The 14,638-nt window shown below is 46.0% G+C and overlaps 1 protein-coding gene across 1 annotated transcript in view; it reads right to left on the bottom strand.

The window, feature by feature from the left end:
• Positions 1 to 14,638, bottom strand: part of CACNA1B (calcium voltage-gated channel subunit alpha1 B) — a 192,163-nt gene that overhangs the window by 62,010 nt on the left and 115,515 nt on the right. Inside the window, exons 21-23 of the mRNA XM_079112735.1 lie at positions 1,948 to 2,077; positions 683 to 812; positions 251 to 310 (exon numbers count right to left, since the gene is read on the bottom strand). Coding sequence (XP_078968861.1) covers positions 251 to 310; positions 683 to 812; positions 1,948 to 2,077 — 320 coding nt within the window. The remainder of the gene's footprint in view (positions 1 to 250; positions 311 to 682; positions 813 to 1,947; positions 2,078 to 14,638) is intronic.

The raw sequence follows: 14,638 nt of genomic DNA, 5'->3' as shown, positions 1-14,638 counted from the left end.
AGTGTCCAATCCCTTTGCAGCTACCAGGCAAACCTAGAGGAGGGACTAAGTCACACGCACACCTTAAAGAAAGCCTGTGACCTGTGTTCAGGAGTCAAATGCAGTGACAGTGCCTCTGGGAGCATGCGCAGGGGACGCGGTGTGGGGGCCCTCCATGAGGGACGGCCCGTGGCGCACACAGCACCCTCCGTCAGCACGCAGCCAGTGCAACCCCACACACCTCACGCAGGCCACAGGAGCCACGCCTCACCTTCATCACCATCTCAAAGGTGAAGACACCTGTGAAGATGTAGTCCATGTACTTCAGAGCCTAGAACCAGAAACAGGGATCCTCTCAGGGGTCGGGCCAGGAGCCAGAGACAGGTCCAGCCTGTGGGCTCTGGGTCCCCCCACCAGGCCTCTGGGCAGATGGCCTGTCAGATGAAGGGCCAGTCAGCAACAGTCTGTGAGGTCTCTGAGATAAGTACCCCTCTGGAAACAGCCCCACACACTGAAGCCCCAGCTCGGCCCCAGGATGTCTGTAACAGAGGCGGGAGGAAGAGGCCTCCTCAGACATGTGGTTCCACTGCCCACAGAAAGGACAAACAGAGTGCGTAGGGTATCTTGTGAGAAGACAGGCCCCTGCATGCCCCCAGCCCTTGGCACCCCACAGCCTGATGGGGCCTCCAACCCCACCACTCACATTGTTCCTGGAAGACTCTGTCCGCACAGGATCCTCAGCAGCCAGGGCAATGCTGCTCAGGGCAATGACCACAAGAATGACCATTTCGAAGTACCGCATGGTCACAATGTAATGGCAAAAGCGACGAAGCCTGTGAAGACAGACACAGATGGTACAGGCCCACGAGCTGGGGCAGGTGCAGGGGCCTCCCCAACAGGAAGGACTCACACTGGCTACCACAGGAAGGCATGGCACAGGAGTGGAGTTTTACCAAGTGTCCCCGTGGCCAGGGGACAATGGCCAGATGACTGGTAGCGACTAGGATTCCTGACAGGGGTCCCAGAGTCAGGAGTCAGAAACTTATAGCAGGGGTCAGCAAATGACAGCTCCTGGCCAGACCAGGCTGGCCCCACTTGTGTGAACAACATTCTGTGTGAGCATTCATTTGCCTACTTTCTGTGGCCCCCAAGGTCAACAACACGACCCCTGGCTCTCTCCAGAACCAGGTGCTGCAGGCAGGGTGCAGGGAGTGGCTCCAGAACTGCAGGGGCACTGCACAGAGCAGGCCTCTCTTGCCCTGGAAGCAGGTCCTGGCCCTCACTGGCTTTGTGGGGTTCTGCTTTCACTCTCGCTCTCCACTCTGCCCAGGCACTCTCCCTCCCCTCCCCAGCTCAAGCCCCCACTGACCTGTCCCACCCACCCCATGTTCCTCCTAGCACTTGTCACCATCCAGCATGTCTCCCTGACTTGTCCCGGTGGTCATCTGCCTCTCTCACTCGCCCATGCACCTGGGAAGGACAGATGCTCTTGCCTGTTTTGGTGACTGATACATGTTCCCAACAAGGAAGCTGATGTTCACACATAAATGTTGGCTGGATTAAGGAAAGCACTGGCCTGAGGAGAGGATGACGACTCCGTGACAGAGAAGCACAGGGAACGCATGCTCAACATGTGAACATGCAGTGCCTGTGCACGCGTGTGCAACAGCATGATGGGAAGGCAGGGCACACGTGATGGGTGCAGAGTCCCTGTGAGCACAGGGCAGGGGCAGGGACCCCACTGCACCACCAAGAGGTCTGGCTGTGTGTCTGTCTCATGCCCCATCTAGGAAATGAAGCCTCAGGGTGTGCCTCAGGGGACGCTGATGACTGGACATGTGCCACGGACAGAGTGCACAGAATCAGCCCTTCAAATGCACATCCCATGAGTGCTGGCTACTGAGTCCACATGGGTCATGGCAAGTGGACAGACAGGACAAGCACACGGGCAGGCAGCGAGGGACTCACAGGTTCGTGGGGCTCAGACAGAACATGGAGCTGTAGGGCACAATAGGCCGGGGGCCACTCCTCATCACGTCGTCAGTTCCTGCTGCCTCCTTCCTCCCTGCTGCTTGGCTCTCCAGGTCCATGTTACCACCTGCGAGGACACAGGGCCTCCAAGTTAGGGGTACGGTGCACACAAAGTCCACATCACATGGCTCTCTCCTGGCTGCAATACCAGGAGCAAATGAGACAGGACATCATGGACCCCTGGGAAGGGTGTGTGGTTGACAGTACAGCTCCCCAGGCAGAGCAGGGCCGAGACAGACAGGGCCAGCACTTCCTAGAGCTTGAGGCACAGGCCACCTGCCACAGATGCCAAACAGGCCTTTGCCCGCCTCCTGCTTGGCTGTCATAGGGAAGGAGCACCAAACCAGGTACTGTGCCCACAGTGCACACCAAGGCCTCCAGTGGTGCTGGGTGCTAGCACCTGGGAGCCCTTCCCTCCAAGTGGGGGTCTCAGAGCTGCAAGACGGCAGAGCACAGCTGACCTGGGGCTCACGACAGTGCTCCCTGCATCCTGCCATCAGCACAGCTTGGCCTGGAGAAGGGTCCTGCTGTGCCAGGGTGTCCAGGAAGATGCTGACGCGGGGAAGCTTTCCTGGCCCCCTGCATAAAGTCCTTTCTCCCTGGGCTTATACTGCATTCCTGCCCATCAGGGTCCCTCTGCTAGGGCCCTTCTTTTGCTCTCTTCACTCTCCTCCCCACAGATTTGGTCTCACAGATTAAACTCCCTTAGTAAAATGGCTGTGGGCTTTGTTCCTTTTAGGTAGATCATGCAAATTTCCCTCAATAAATCTCTTTTTTTGTTTTTCTTTTTCCAGTACTGGGAATTGAACCCAGGAGTACTCTATCACTGAGCTCTGTCTCCAGCTCTTTCTATGTTTTATTTTGCAACAGGGTCTTGCTAAGTACTGAGATTGACCTTGAACTTGAGATCCTCCTGCCTCAGCCTCCCAAGTCACTGGAGTGTAGACATGTGCCACCACACCTGGTTACAAATCTACATTTTTAGATGTGCTCATGAGCATTTCAGTTCTTATGGCTGACAGAGTCCCTGAGACCTCAGGGCACTGAGGGGACAGTACAATGAGCACCCCTCAGTTCTGCATTTCATGTTCACTTCTTTAAAGAAACAAAGGCAAAAAGGATGTTAAGGAGCAACCAAAACAAAGGTGTTGATTCCCAGCCTGCTGGGCTAGCCTCTCCCAGGCTCCCTCCCCGCTGGCCACTCTGCCCACTCTGCGGTCCTGCAGAACCACTGGGCAGAGGAAACCGCGCTCCGATGTGAGAACCGGAAAGGCACAGCTGCCGCTCCAGGGCTGAGATGATCTGCAAGTACTTCCAGGGTGGCCACTTCTGAAATGGACGCTCTCAAGTTTCCCTGCTGAAAATGTAGATTATATGAACTTCTGATAAAGTGACTGCCAATGCCTACTCAAAAACTAAAGAATTCTATTGATTCATAAGACATCATCTCAAAAAAGGAGATCAAGCCCACCCCAGGAGGGCCCCGCCCTGTGGCGGTGCAATGGGAGGGTTCTCCACCTGACTTGTGCGCAGTGCCCGTGGCTCCTTCAAGGAGCTGAACCAGCTGTTTGAGAGGGGCTGAAGCATATTAGTGAAGGATGCGTGTTCATCCACTGCCAAGCAGGAGAAAAATCTTATTGGAAAGAGGCAGATAATGACTTCAGAAAACAACTGAAAGTAACTGCAGTACCTACACTGATTAAATATGGAACACCTCAAAAACTTGTAGAATCTGAGTGTCTTCAGGCCAAACTGTGGAGATGCTGTTCTCTGAAGATTAAAAATTAATGATGGCAATTGTGTCTTCATTTCCTGGTTTGCTCTAGTATAAAAGAAACTACATATTTGAATTCATTTTAGCAATAAGTAAATGATGATGTGAAAGTTAGCTTATGTCTAAATAAAGAATGCTCTAAAAATTAAAAAAAAGGAAATCAAGCATGCACAAAAAAATCTGTACTCACAAAACTCTTTGTTACAAGTTCTTTTATAGTGAAAATTATAAAATGAGCAACATAAATCAGTCAAGTAAATATTCAGTACTTATATGAAGTACCATGTAATGGATATTAAAAATGTCTAGAAGAGTTTAAATGACAGAAGAAGAGGCGTATGATAAGGCAAGTTAAAAAGAAGCAGATTCCAGGTATTAGGGAGGATGAGGCAGGAGGATTCCAAGTTTGAGGCCAGCCTGGCCAACTTAGTGAGACCCTGTCTCAAAACACAAAAGGACTGTGGATGTGGCTCAATGGTACAGCACCCTGGCTTTAATCTCCAGTACTGCAAGAAAAAAAAAAAAAAAAAAAAAAAAAAAAAACAAAGAAGAAAAGCCCAGGCTCCACACCTGATATTCCAGACGAGCCCAACAGCAGGAGACACAGGGCTTGAGAGAGAACGTTGGCTGCGGTGATCACAGTGTGGCTCTCCAGCAGCAATTTCACTAAGCTTTCAACATGAAAACATGTTTCCATGATGAGCATTTAAAGTAAGAAATATTTATTATTTAAACACCACACCTTTTCAGACTCTTCCCCAATAACAATAAAACAAACCCAAAGGTAAGTAAACCGGGGAAAAGAACCAATCTGGACTCAGTGAAGAATTTTGTGACTCAGAAGAAAGGGGACAAACAAAGATGACAGAGCCAGGACAAACCAACTTCTTCAGGAACAGACTTACTATACCAAAATACAAGGGGAAAACTGCCCATTAAGTCAAAACAGAACAAGAAGAAAGAGAAAGGAGGCTGGGGCTGGGGCTTAGTGGCAGAGGCTTGCCTAGTATGAGTGAGGCACTGGGTTCCATCCTCAGCACCACATAAAAATAAACAAATAAAATAAAGGTATTATGTCCACCTACAACTATAAAAAGTTTTTTAATAAAAAAAATTTTTAAAGAAAGAAGATGAAAACTGCTACAGATTAAGTAAATTTATTAATAAAGCAGATTATTAAAAAGACTCAGCCGTAACAAAACTCAAATCATTGGAGTTGCATAATTTGAGGAAGGAGGAGGTCAGCTGCACACCGGCAGGAGGAGGCCCAGCCCTGAGGGTTCCTCCCACAGCACACACAGGCAGGATCTCTTCTCCACGGGTTAGGATGCTGCCTAGGAAACCATCTTGCGGGAAGTGCCACCAGTGCTGTAGCGGAGCCCTGACCATGGTCCTCACTGCAAGGCAGGAAGAGGAATGGGCCTCCCGTGCCCAGCTGCAGTCCCTCTCCTCAAACTGCAGCCCCAAAAGAGGCTGATGTGAGGATGTCTGCACTCCCCTGGGTTTCTGGGAAAAGCACATGGTAAACCTGACAAAGACAGTCCTCATTTGGCCTACAGAATTCTCCACAGAGTAGGAGAACCTGGAGAAAATTCAAGGCCACATTTCCCGAGACATCTGTGACTGAAAGAATTTCCCTCCTGCACATCTGGAACGGCACGAGCTAGACGCCATTCTTGGAAAGTTAACAAGTCGGCAACCAATTCATTTTCTGTAAGGCTTAATTACCTCACAAAGCCTCAAATGAGAAAGGGAAGACGGAGAGTAGTCACAAATGAATGCAAAATAGAAATATCACCAAACGCACAAGGAAGCAAGGCTGCTGTCACTGGAAGACAGTACAAATGACAGGTGACTGATTTGTGCTCCCGATGACTTCAAATACAGAAAGTTTTAAATAAGAAATATAAAATATGTAAGAAGTAAAAATGAACCTTGACAAATGGACAAGCAATAAGTCTACAAAGCTGACCCAACACTACCGTGGCCTATGACAGAGCATAGCTTGAAGTGACTAACCCTTCCACTGAAAGCCACTGTCACAGCAGAACAAAAAACACATAACCTGCCTGCCCAGAGGCACTGAGGCCAGCCAACACAGAACCCAGGGGGCAGTCATCCGCGGGAAGGGAAGCCAGCAAAGCCCTCACACACACACCCAGATCTTCCCAGAGACTGCTTTCCTATTCGTTGTGCCTGGAAACAGAATCCAAGCAAAGGCGACACTTCCACTGGGACAAGGAGGCCAAGATTAGAGTTCGAAGGTCTGAGTCCTGAGGAGCAAGACCTGAGGAGAGGGTCGCAGAGAGCAAGCCCCTGAGTGAGCACACGTCCTCCGGCACAGGAGAAGGCCGGGCTCCCCAGGAAGCAGCCGCCCCCAGGTCCAGTGCCTCACTGGAGAGCAAAATTTGAGCTGCAGAGGACTAGCTTTTGCATACTAAGTGCTGATGCCAGTGGACACGTGGCTCTGCTGATTTCTATCAGGACTGTTCTTGCTTTTGTTTGGGTTCTGGCTGCAGAGTCACACAGACCGCCTCTTCTCCTCAGGCCCGTTACCTTCAGTGGTGGCATTTTCTGGGATGCACACGTGTGTTGAAGCAGGACTGTCTGTCCTTCATAAAAAAGACCATCCCGAGGAGTGTGCGGCACAAGAATGAGAGGGGTCCCAATGCTGAGAAGCCAACAAACTGGAAGAGAGACATGAACTTCACTTCAAGGTCAAAACAACAATCTGCTACTTTGTGGGATTTTACTTTAAGGACTAATATGTGGGACAGCAATACAGAGGAAGGTGGCAAAACAGGAGCAGAGCCAGGGCTCTGAGCCTCGGCTGCTAGAGGGCAGCCAACACAGGAGCAGCGGAGCGGGCCCATTGCCTGGAATCACAAGGAACACCAACAGACAGAAATGAAACCTACAGTTTTTAAACTGGTAGAGGCGTAAATATGATACAAAAAAGCAAAAAAGGCAATTTAAACAATTACTCAGTATGAAAAGGTAAAAAAATATAGAAAACAGAACAAATGTTGTGAGTTCAGATGGATGAAGCAAATCTCAGTAAATTAATAGCCAAAAGTAACACGAGCAGACTAAACTTGGCGGTAAAATCACAGATGATCCAGTCAGATCTTCGTAAGGTACCGTTGTTTAGAAGGTCCAAGAGACAGGTCCAAATAAAACATAAGGCCATGTAAAGATCAGAAGATGGAAAAGGTTACACCTGCCCAATGTTCATGCAAAAGGCACAAAGCAAGGAAATTGCATTCACAGGAGAAAGCTACACTTCAAGACAAAAACCACTGCTAGAGATAAACAGGATCGTGACTTGAATATTTTAATAGGAAGCTTTTCTTAAAAAAATAGAAATAAAGGAAAAACCCTCACAAAATAAATCCAGAAACACAGTTACTATCTTAGAAATGTAACAGTTACTTAACAACCTATCATATAGTTCTATATTATGCTTTGCATTTCAAACTATACAAAACAACTGTATTAAAAGGTAAATATACAGGGCTGGGATTTGGCTCAGTGGTAGAGTGCTTGCCTAGTATGCATGAGGCCCTGTTTTGATCCCGTACTCCCCCCACACACATACACACACACACACACACACACAGAGTAAATATAGAATGTGAGCCCTAACAGGTCCACAGAGAGAAAGACATTTCAATACACCTTTCTCAATTATTGATAAAGCCATTCAAGCAAAATATTAGTGAATACATGCAGTACTTGAGCAACATAACAACTTGAATAAGTGGATGAATATAAAAAGCCTAGGCCTCCTAAAATTTGAAAAAACATATTCCTTTTAAGCATATATAGAACATTTATAAAAGGTAACCATAAAGCCCAGTCATAAGCAACTGCAAATAAATCTCAAAGGAAAATACCACACAGGTCATGGTTACTAATCTCATGCAATTAAGTTAGAAATTAAGGTAGTAATCAAAAGCGAAATGAATAATTAAAATTAAAATTCTACACTTGAAAATTGAGAAACAGACTTAAAAAATTCCATGGATCAAAAATGATACTCACAGATGGCACAACCGTGTGCACCTAAAAAAACAAAAGGATCCACAGAAAGATGATGCAGAGTACCCGGATCAATGTCTAGAGATCAAAACTGCCTAGATTTCCGCGCAGTCAGAGTAAATGATTTGAAAATAGAACTTTTCAAGCAGCGCCACTTAAAAAACAAAGCAAGCAAAGCAAAAAGACAAAATTTTCAAGATAAAAGAGACACAAATACAAAGTCAAAGAAGTAAGGAATAAATTTTATAATCTTCTATGTGAATCACAAATGCCACAGAATTCATTTATCTCTTAAAAAAAAGGAATCCACATAAAAGCCTGACAGCAATAAAGAACCCAGCAGCAATGACCACAAAGGAGGGCTCCCCACACGTCCTCCACACTGAGCACAGGGGCACTGAGTGAGGCTCCACAGGGGCAGACCCACATGCCTGATGAAGGACACACTCCAAAAAGACCAGAAGGGAGTAAGAAAGCAGAACAGGGACGTGAAGAAGCCCAGCAAGGGTGGGAAGTCCTGCAAAGGTAGGTGTGGCTCCCACGGCACACCGTGGGCTCACCCAAACCTCAAAGCTGTCCCGTACACACAGACACAGGGCTGGGCTCTCCCACACCTGTGCCTTCCCTTCCCTACTCAGGTCGCCCTGGAGGAGCAGTGCCCCCAGACTTCCACAGCTCCAGTGGGCCAAGGGCGGCCCTCCAAAGAGGAGCTTAAGGTGAGATCACAGGAGGCAAAGGTCCACTGAGGCCAGGAAGGCGCTGCAGGCACAGCAGCAGGCTCCAGTACACAGACTCCCTGCAGAGATGACCGCTCCAGGTCTGCAGCAGGAGAGGGACAAGACGGTCCTAGAACACGTCAGAGCCGAAAGCCGGGAAACTGTCAAGGGCCAACACAGACACGTGACAGGGACAAAAAGCCACCCTGAAGGGCCCCGGTCTAGATGAGGAGATTTAGCATCAAAAGTAAGTGAATTCGGTGGTGCACGCTTATAATCCCAGCAGCTTGGGAGGCTAAGGCAGGAGGATCCTGCCCCTGGGTTTAATCCCTGGTACAAAAAAAAGAAAAAGAAAGAAAGAGAATTCAAAGAACTGACTGAAACACATCAAACATACTCAAATCTAAAATTTTATAGTAACAGTTTTTTTTTTAATCTCTCACTAGTGATATTTGGAGTTGCTAAGGTATCAATTCATTATTTTGAAAAATAACAAAGGCACAGAATTAAGCCTCTCTCTTGCTTGATATAAATACAAACTACATTTCAAAGTAGTTTTGTGGAATAAGATCTTCCTTACAGAAAAGGCTAAAACAATAAATACAGAAAAAAATGGTGGGGTTTTAAATTCCTCATTCTGTGGTCCTTCCCAAAATCACTTCTTTGCTAACAATTACTGTCAGTGTAATCACTAGGGGAAAGGCTGGAGGAAAGTATCAGGAGAAGGGAGCCTAGCTGAACCACCAGACGCCAGGCCAGCACCATGCAGCAGCCACTGGAGCTGCTGCATGCTAAACCCTTCTAATCGAGTCTCCCAATGTGTGGGGCTCAGGTGGGGCAGATCCAGTAATGCCTGGAGACAGCTTCTGTTCTCACAGTGAGAGGTGCTGTTGGCATCCTGAACAGAGGTCAGGGATGCTGCTGAATCTCCTGCCCAACAAGACAGCAGCTGACAACAAGATCTCATACCACCATAGTCAAAGACAGGCTGTAGTGAGGCCAAAGAACATCTGCTGCCACCAACCAGACCCAGAGTCAGGGGTGAATGGACAAAACACATGGCTTCTTCAACAGTAAAGGGCATGAATGAGAGAAGAGGGCAGATACTGTTATAAAGAGACTCAGATCAAGCTACGAGAAATGAGTGAGTCTCATATGGAGACTGAGTCAAACAAACCTGCTATGAAAAGTTATTTCTTAGCTACCTGGTAAAATGGGAACTTGGAATGGGAGTTAGATAACAGTAAGGAGCTGTCTTCAACATTTAGGCTAAATCCCTGAAATGCCCACTGGCATACTTACACTTCACAGGCAGCACAAAAAAGCAAGGAGAAAGGGGGAAGGAGACACAGGAGGACGACTGCACAGGGCGACAGGAAGCAGCCATTGCGCTCAACTGTCCACAACAAAAAGGGTCTATGTAAGCAGCCACAGAGAATATGGAGCCAGATAAAGGAACAATTTGGGCCACTGGCTTCCCCACAGAACAACAGAAGGTGGATAATGGAATAGTCTGAATTTGATAAGAGAAAATAACTAACGAGCTAGAATTCCATAGAAAAGAAAACCATTTCTCACAAGCAATGGCAGAAAAAGGGTCACCCAGGCCAGCAGAGAGAGTTCACCACTACGGAGCCTCACTAAAGGAAATCAGGAAACACGCTCTTGGAACAGAAGTGGGAGAGACCCAAATGAACACCTGACCCACCAGGAGTGACGAAACTGCAGAGAACAAAAAAGAGCCAGAGCAAAGTAGGGGCAAAGTAGCCACAAGGAGCTCACCATCCTGCTGCCTGTCACATGAAGACTCCTAAGGAAACTCAGAAAAAAGTCTTAAAAACTAGTTTCAAATGTATTAGATAGAAATAAAATAATTCTTAGAGTGAAACCTAAAGCTTAAACACACTAGCAGAGTACAGAAGCCCAAATATCCCCAGGGAAGTGTCCAACCCATAGCAGGAGGAAGGGCATGGGGCAGAGAACAAAGGAAACACCAAGAGCAGAAATTTGCAAAGAGTCAAGGCACAAGAAGGTCAAGAAAGACAAGGCCTGAGGCACTGGTAGGCTGTTTAAAGTGACCCACTTTTAGAGGAAAGTGCTTAGGGGAAGAAGGGAAAGACCGGAAAATGCAAACCCAGACAACTGCAGAAAGAACCCCTCCCCTCAGGTTCCTCCCCACAGCCTCCCTAGGCTGTAAGTCAACAGGAAGCGAGACCCAGCACCCACAGGCCACACCCACAGCACGCACCTGAGCTTAGTGGGAGTGGGTAAGCACGTGAGGCCTGCAGAACCAGTGGGCGGCCCGGGGGTGAGGGTGTGTGCAACGGGGCATCGCCAGCGATCGCCCTGGAGAAGAGGTCCTCCTCCAGCACAGAAGTGCCGGGCACAGGCCTGCGGCCCCGTGGGTCAGACCCCTGGACCTCGGACATCAAAAGGAGGCTTTGGGAAGTGCCTGGACGGAGACAGCCACTGGTGCCTGCTTCTGAAAGGAAGGAGAAACTGGAAAGGGAGGCTCCATGTGGCTTTGTGATGAGACCCAGCGCTGAGTCAGGGGCTACAGAGGTCTGAGTGGCAAAGAACAGAGCCAGACAGACTCCCCAAAATCCAGACAGAGAAGGTATTTCACTTCACTGACAGAGGAGGGTGCTGTAGACCTGGAAAACCAGTGAGCTGCACAAGCCCTTCCCACGCTCCACAGAATCACATGTAGCTGCTGGTCCAGGGAAACGTAGCACATTTTATCCTCATCTGAGAAAGAAACTCAATATCCATTATAAAACAAGACAAAACAAAACACACACAAAAAACACTTCAATAAGAAGAAAACAAAAAGTAAGGGTTAAAAACTATTCAACTAATAAAAAAAACCCACAAAAGGCTGGGGTGTGGCTCAGTGGTAGAACACTTGCCTAGCAAGTGTGAGGCAGTGGGTTCGCTTCTCAGCACCACATAAAAATAAATAAATTAAATAAAGGTTCATCAACAACTAAACATTTTTTTTTAAATATCCAAAAAAAAAAACCACAACTGTAACACAGAACTAACCCAACTTCCCACACACATCTCATGCTGCACCTAATACAATCATATGAGCACTTCCTGATAGCAAGGAACGCTATAGTCAGATTTGAATACTCAAAATAAAGACGGATGGATCACTGGAGCCGTGAGATGAGAGCTGACCAAGCTCAGGAGAGAACTGCAAAAATGACAAGGTCAGTCAGAAGTCACGAGGAGTCCAAGGGAGAACAGAAATGACTGCAAGTACAGCAAGAGAAAAAGAAGAGTGCAGTGAACTGAGCCGAAGGGAAAAATGTGAAATAAAGACTGAGTATTTAAGAAGTTAGAACAAAAACCATACAGAAAACGGGCAAAGTAGATCCAATCTACATAACCAGAGTGTCCAATACACAAAACAACACAATGTGACAGAACTGACAATCAAAACTGTAACCCCCGAAATGTACTAATATCAAATCATTCTGACAAAAGTTCCATAGTAATTCAATGAAAAGAGGAAAGTCTTTTCAACAGACAGTAATAAAATAATTGAATGTCCATGAGAGCGGAGGAGGGGACAGGGCCTATTCCTTATCTCACACCATATGTAAAATTAACTTGGGGCTTCAGCTTACAGAAGGATGGACTGGAGTGCTTCCCCATTCAGCCCACTAGCACAGATACACACACAAGCCTTGGACATCCACGTGTACAAGGAAAATGTAGGGCAACTCTGAAAGTCAAGAGGTAGAAAGCAGACTGGCTATGGAGCCTCAGGACCCAAGGAATGGCACACAGTTGGTCTTCATTTTCTGGGTTTTCTTTTATGCCTCATATATCCCAGATGGTGCTAGAGAAACCAATAACCCCTAAATGCCAACAGACATGATTTTTAAAAGCCTCAATGAAAAGTAGCTCTCCATAGTAAAAGGACTAGGAAGGAGGCAGCCTGGCAAGATGGAAAATTTGCAGGCAACGATCACTGTGCTACAGTCAAACTCACAGAGATACTGCAGCCTACCTCCACTCATACCAGCCAAGCTGGGGACGAGCCTAGGTGTGAGCCCTCACCACCAGAGCCCCTGCTGTGGGAGCAGGTCAGAGAGGTTCGGGTAGGAGTGAAATCTCAACTCCATGGGAACAAGACCCACAGCCCACACAATGCCAATAAAGATCATCTGTAAGGCAGCCTTTCCTTACTCACTGGAGTGAGTCCTGGGGAAAGGCAGGACTTGTACTGACACCTCGAGCTAATGAGGCCAGCACCACTGTGTTGGGGCAGCCACACGTGGAACCGTAGCAAGGTCTCTTACTCTCCAGTCTGGCTGGAGGCCTACTGGGGAGTTGGGACGTCTACCCTAGCCCAGCAGTTATGTGGAGCCCCTCCAGCTGGGTGGTGATAGAGACAACTCCCAACCTTTCCCTGGCAGAATGATGTCATAGCAGACAGCCAAATAGAAGATTTCAATATGACTCAAGGGCCCATGACATAATACCCAAGTATTTAGGTTTCAATAAAAAATTGCTTATCACACCAAGAACCAGGAAATCAACTTGACTGAGAAAAGACAAGCAATAGGCACCAAGATGGTTCTGACACTAGAATTCTGACAGACATTAGATACACCATCACAAAAATGGCCAACAGATAACTAAAAACACACTTGAAATAAATGAAAAGTATGAAGTCTCAGCAAAGAAATAGAAGATATAAAGGACCAAATGAAAAGTACAATGTCTGAAATAAAAAATTCAATAGATGGGCACAACTGCAGAATGGAAAGCACAGATGAAAGAATCTGTGAACTGCAAGGTAGGAAAATAGAGATTATCCAATCTGAACAACAGAGAGAAAACAGACTGAAAAAAAAAACAATAGAGCTCAGGAGGCTTGGGGAGTTTAATAAAAGATCTAACAATCATGTCATCAAACTCCTTGAAAGAAAAGAGAAAAGGGCAAAGCTTAAAAAAAAGAAAAAAAAAAAAAAAAAAGTACTCAAAGACATAATGGATGAAATATTTCCAAATCTAGCAAAAGATATTAACCTACAGATTCAAGAAGTTGAATAAATCCCCAAAAGGATAAACTTGAAGAAACCCATACTACAACACATTACACTCAAACTTCTGAAATGTAAAGACAAAAAAAAAAAAAAAAATCTCGAAAGCAGCAAGAGAGAAACAACATCTTACCTATAGGAAGAAAACAATTCGAATGACAGTGGATTTCTCATCAGAAACCATGGAGGTCAGAAGGAAGAGGCACACGTTTTTTTCAAGTGCTGAAAAAAAAACAACTGTCAACCCAGAATTCTATACCCAGTGAAAATATCCTTCAGGAATGAAGGAAAATCAAGACATTCTCAGATGAAGGAAAACTAAAAGACTTTGTCACAGGCAGGCCTATTCTAAAAGAATGACTAAACAAGGTTCTTCAAATAGAAAATAATGAAAGTAGAAACATTGGAATCTCAGGAAGAAAGAAAGAATAACAGGAGAAAAACATAGTAAACACAATATACTTTCTTTTCTCCTCTGAAGGTTTCTAAATTATGTTTGATAGTTAAAGTAAAAATGGCAACACGCTGTGAGGTGATCACAAATGTATGCAGAGGAAATATTTAAGACTATTATAAACAGGGAAGGGGGAAGGATATCAAGAGAGGTCATGTTTTTATACTTCACTCTGTTAAAATCATGACACCAATAAACTGGGGTAAGATATATAAACAAAATGTAATTCCTAAAGTAAACACTAAAAATCTCTATCAGAGGTACACTCAAAACTAGTATAGATAAATCAAAACACAATTCTAAAACATGTTCAAGTAACCCCCAAAAGGCAGGAAAAGGAAGCCAGAAAAATGAAAAACAGAAAGAGAACAAACAGAAAACAAACAAAAAATAGAATAACAATCTTGAGCCCCATTGTATCAATAATTACATTAAGTGTGAATGCTTTAAATAGAACAGATTAAAAACTTGACATAGTGGATTAACAACATGCTATAACTATATGCTTTCTACAAGAAACTCACTTCAAGTATAACTATACAACCAAGCTGAAAATAAAAGATGAGAAAGATATCATGCAAAT

The sequence above is a fragment of the Sciurus vulgaris genome, assembly GCF_902686455.1.
Source record: "Sciurus vulgaris genome assembly, chromosome: 15".
Classification (NCBI taxonomy): domain Eukaryota; kingdom Metazoa; phylum Chordata; class Mammalia; order Rodentia; family Sciuridae; genus Sciurus; species Sciurus vulgaris.
The sequence above is the reverse complement of the archived record's forward strand: the minus strand, read 5'-3'. Positions and strand labels throughout refer to the sequence as shown.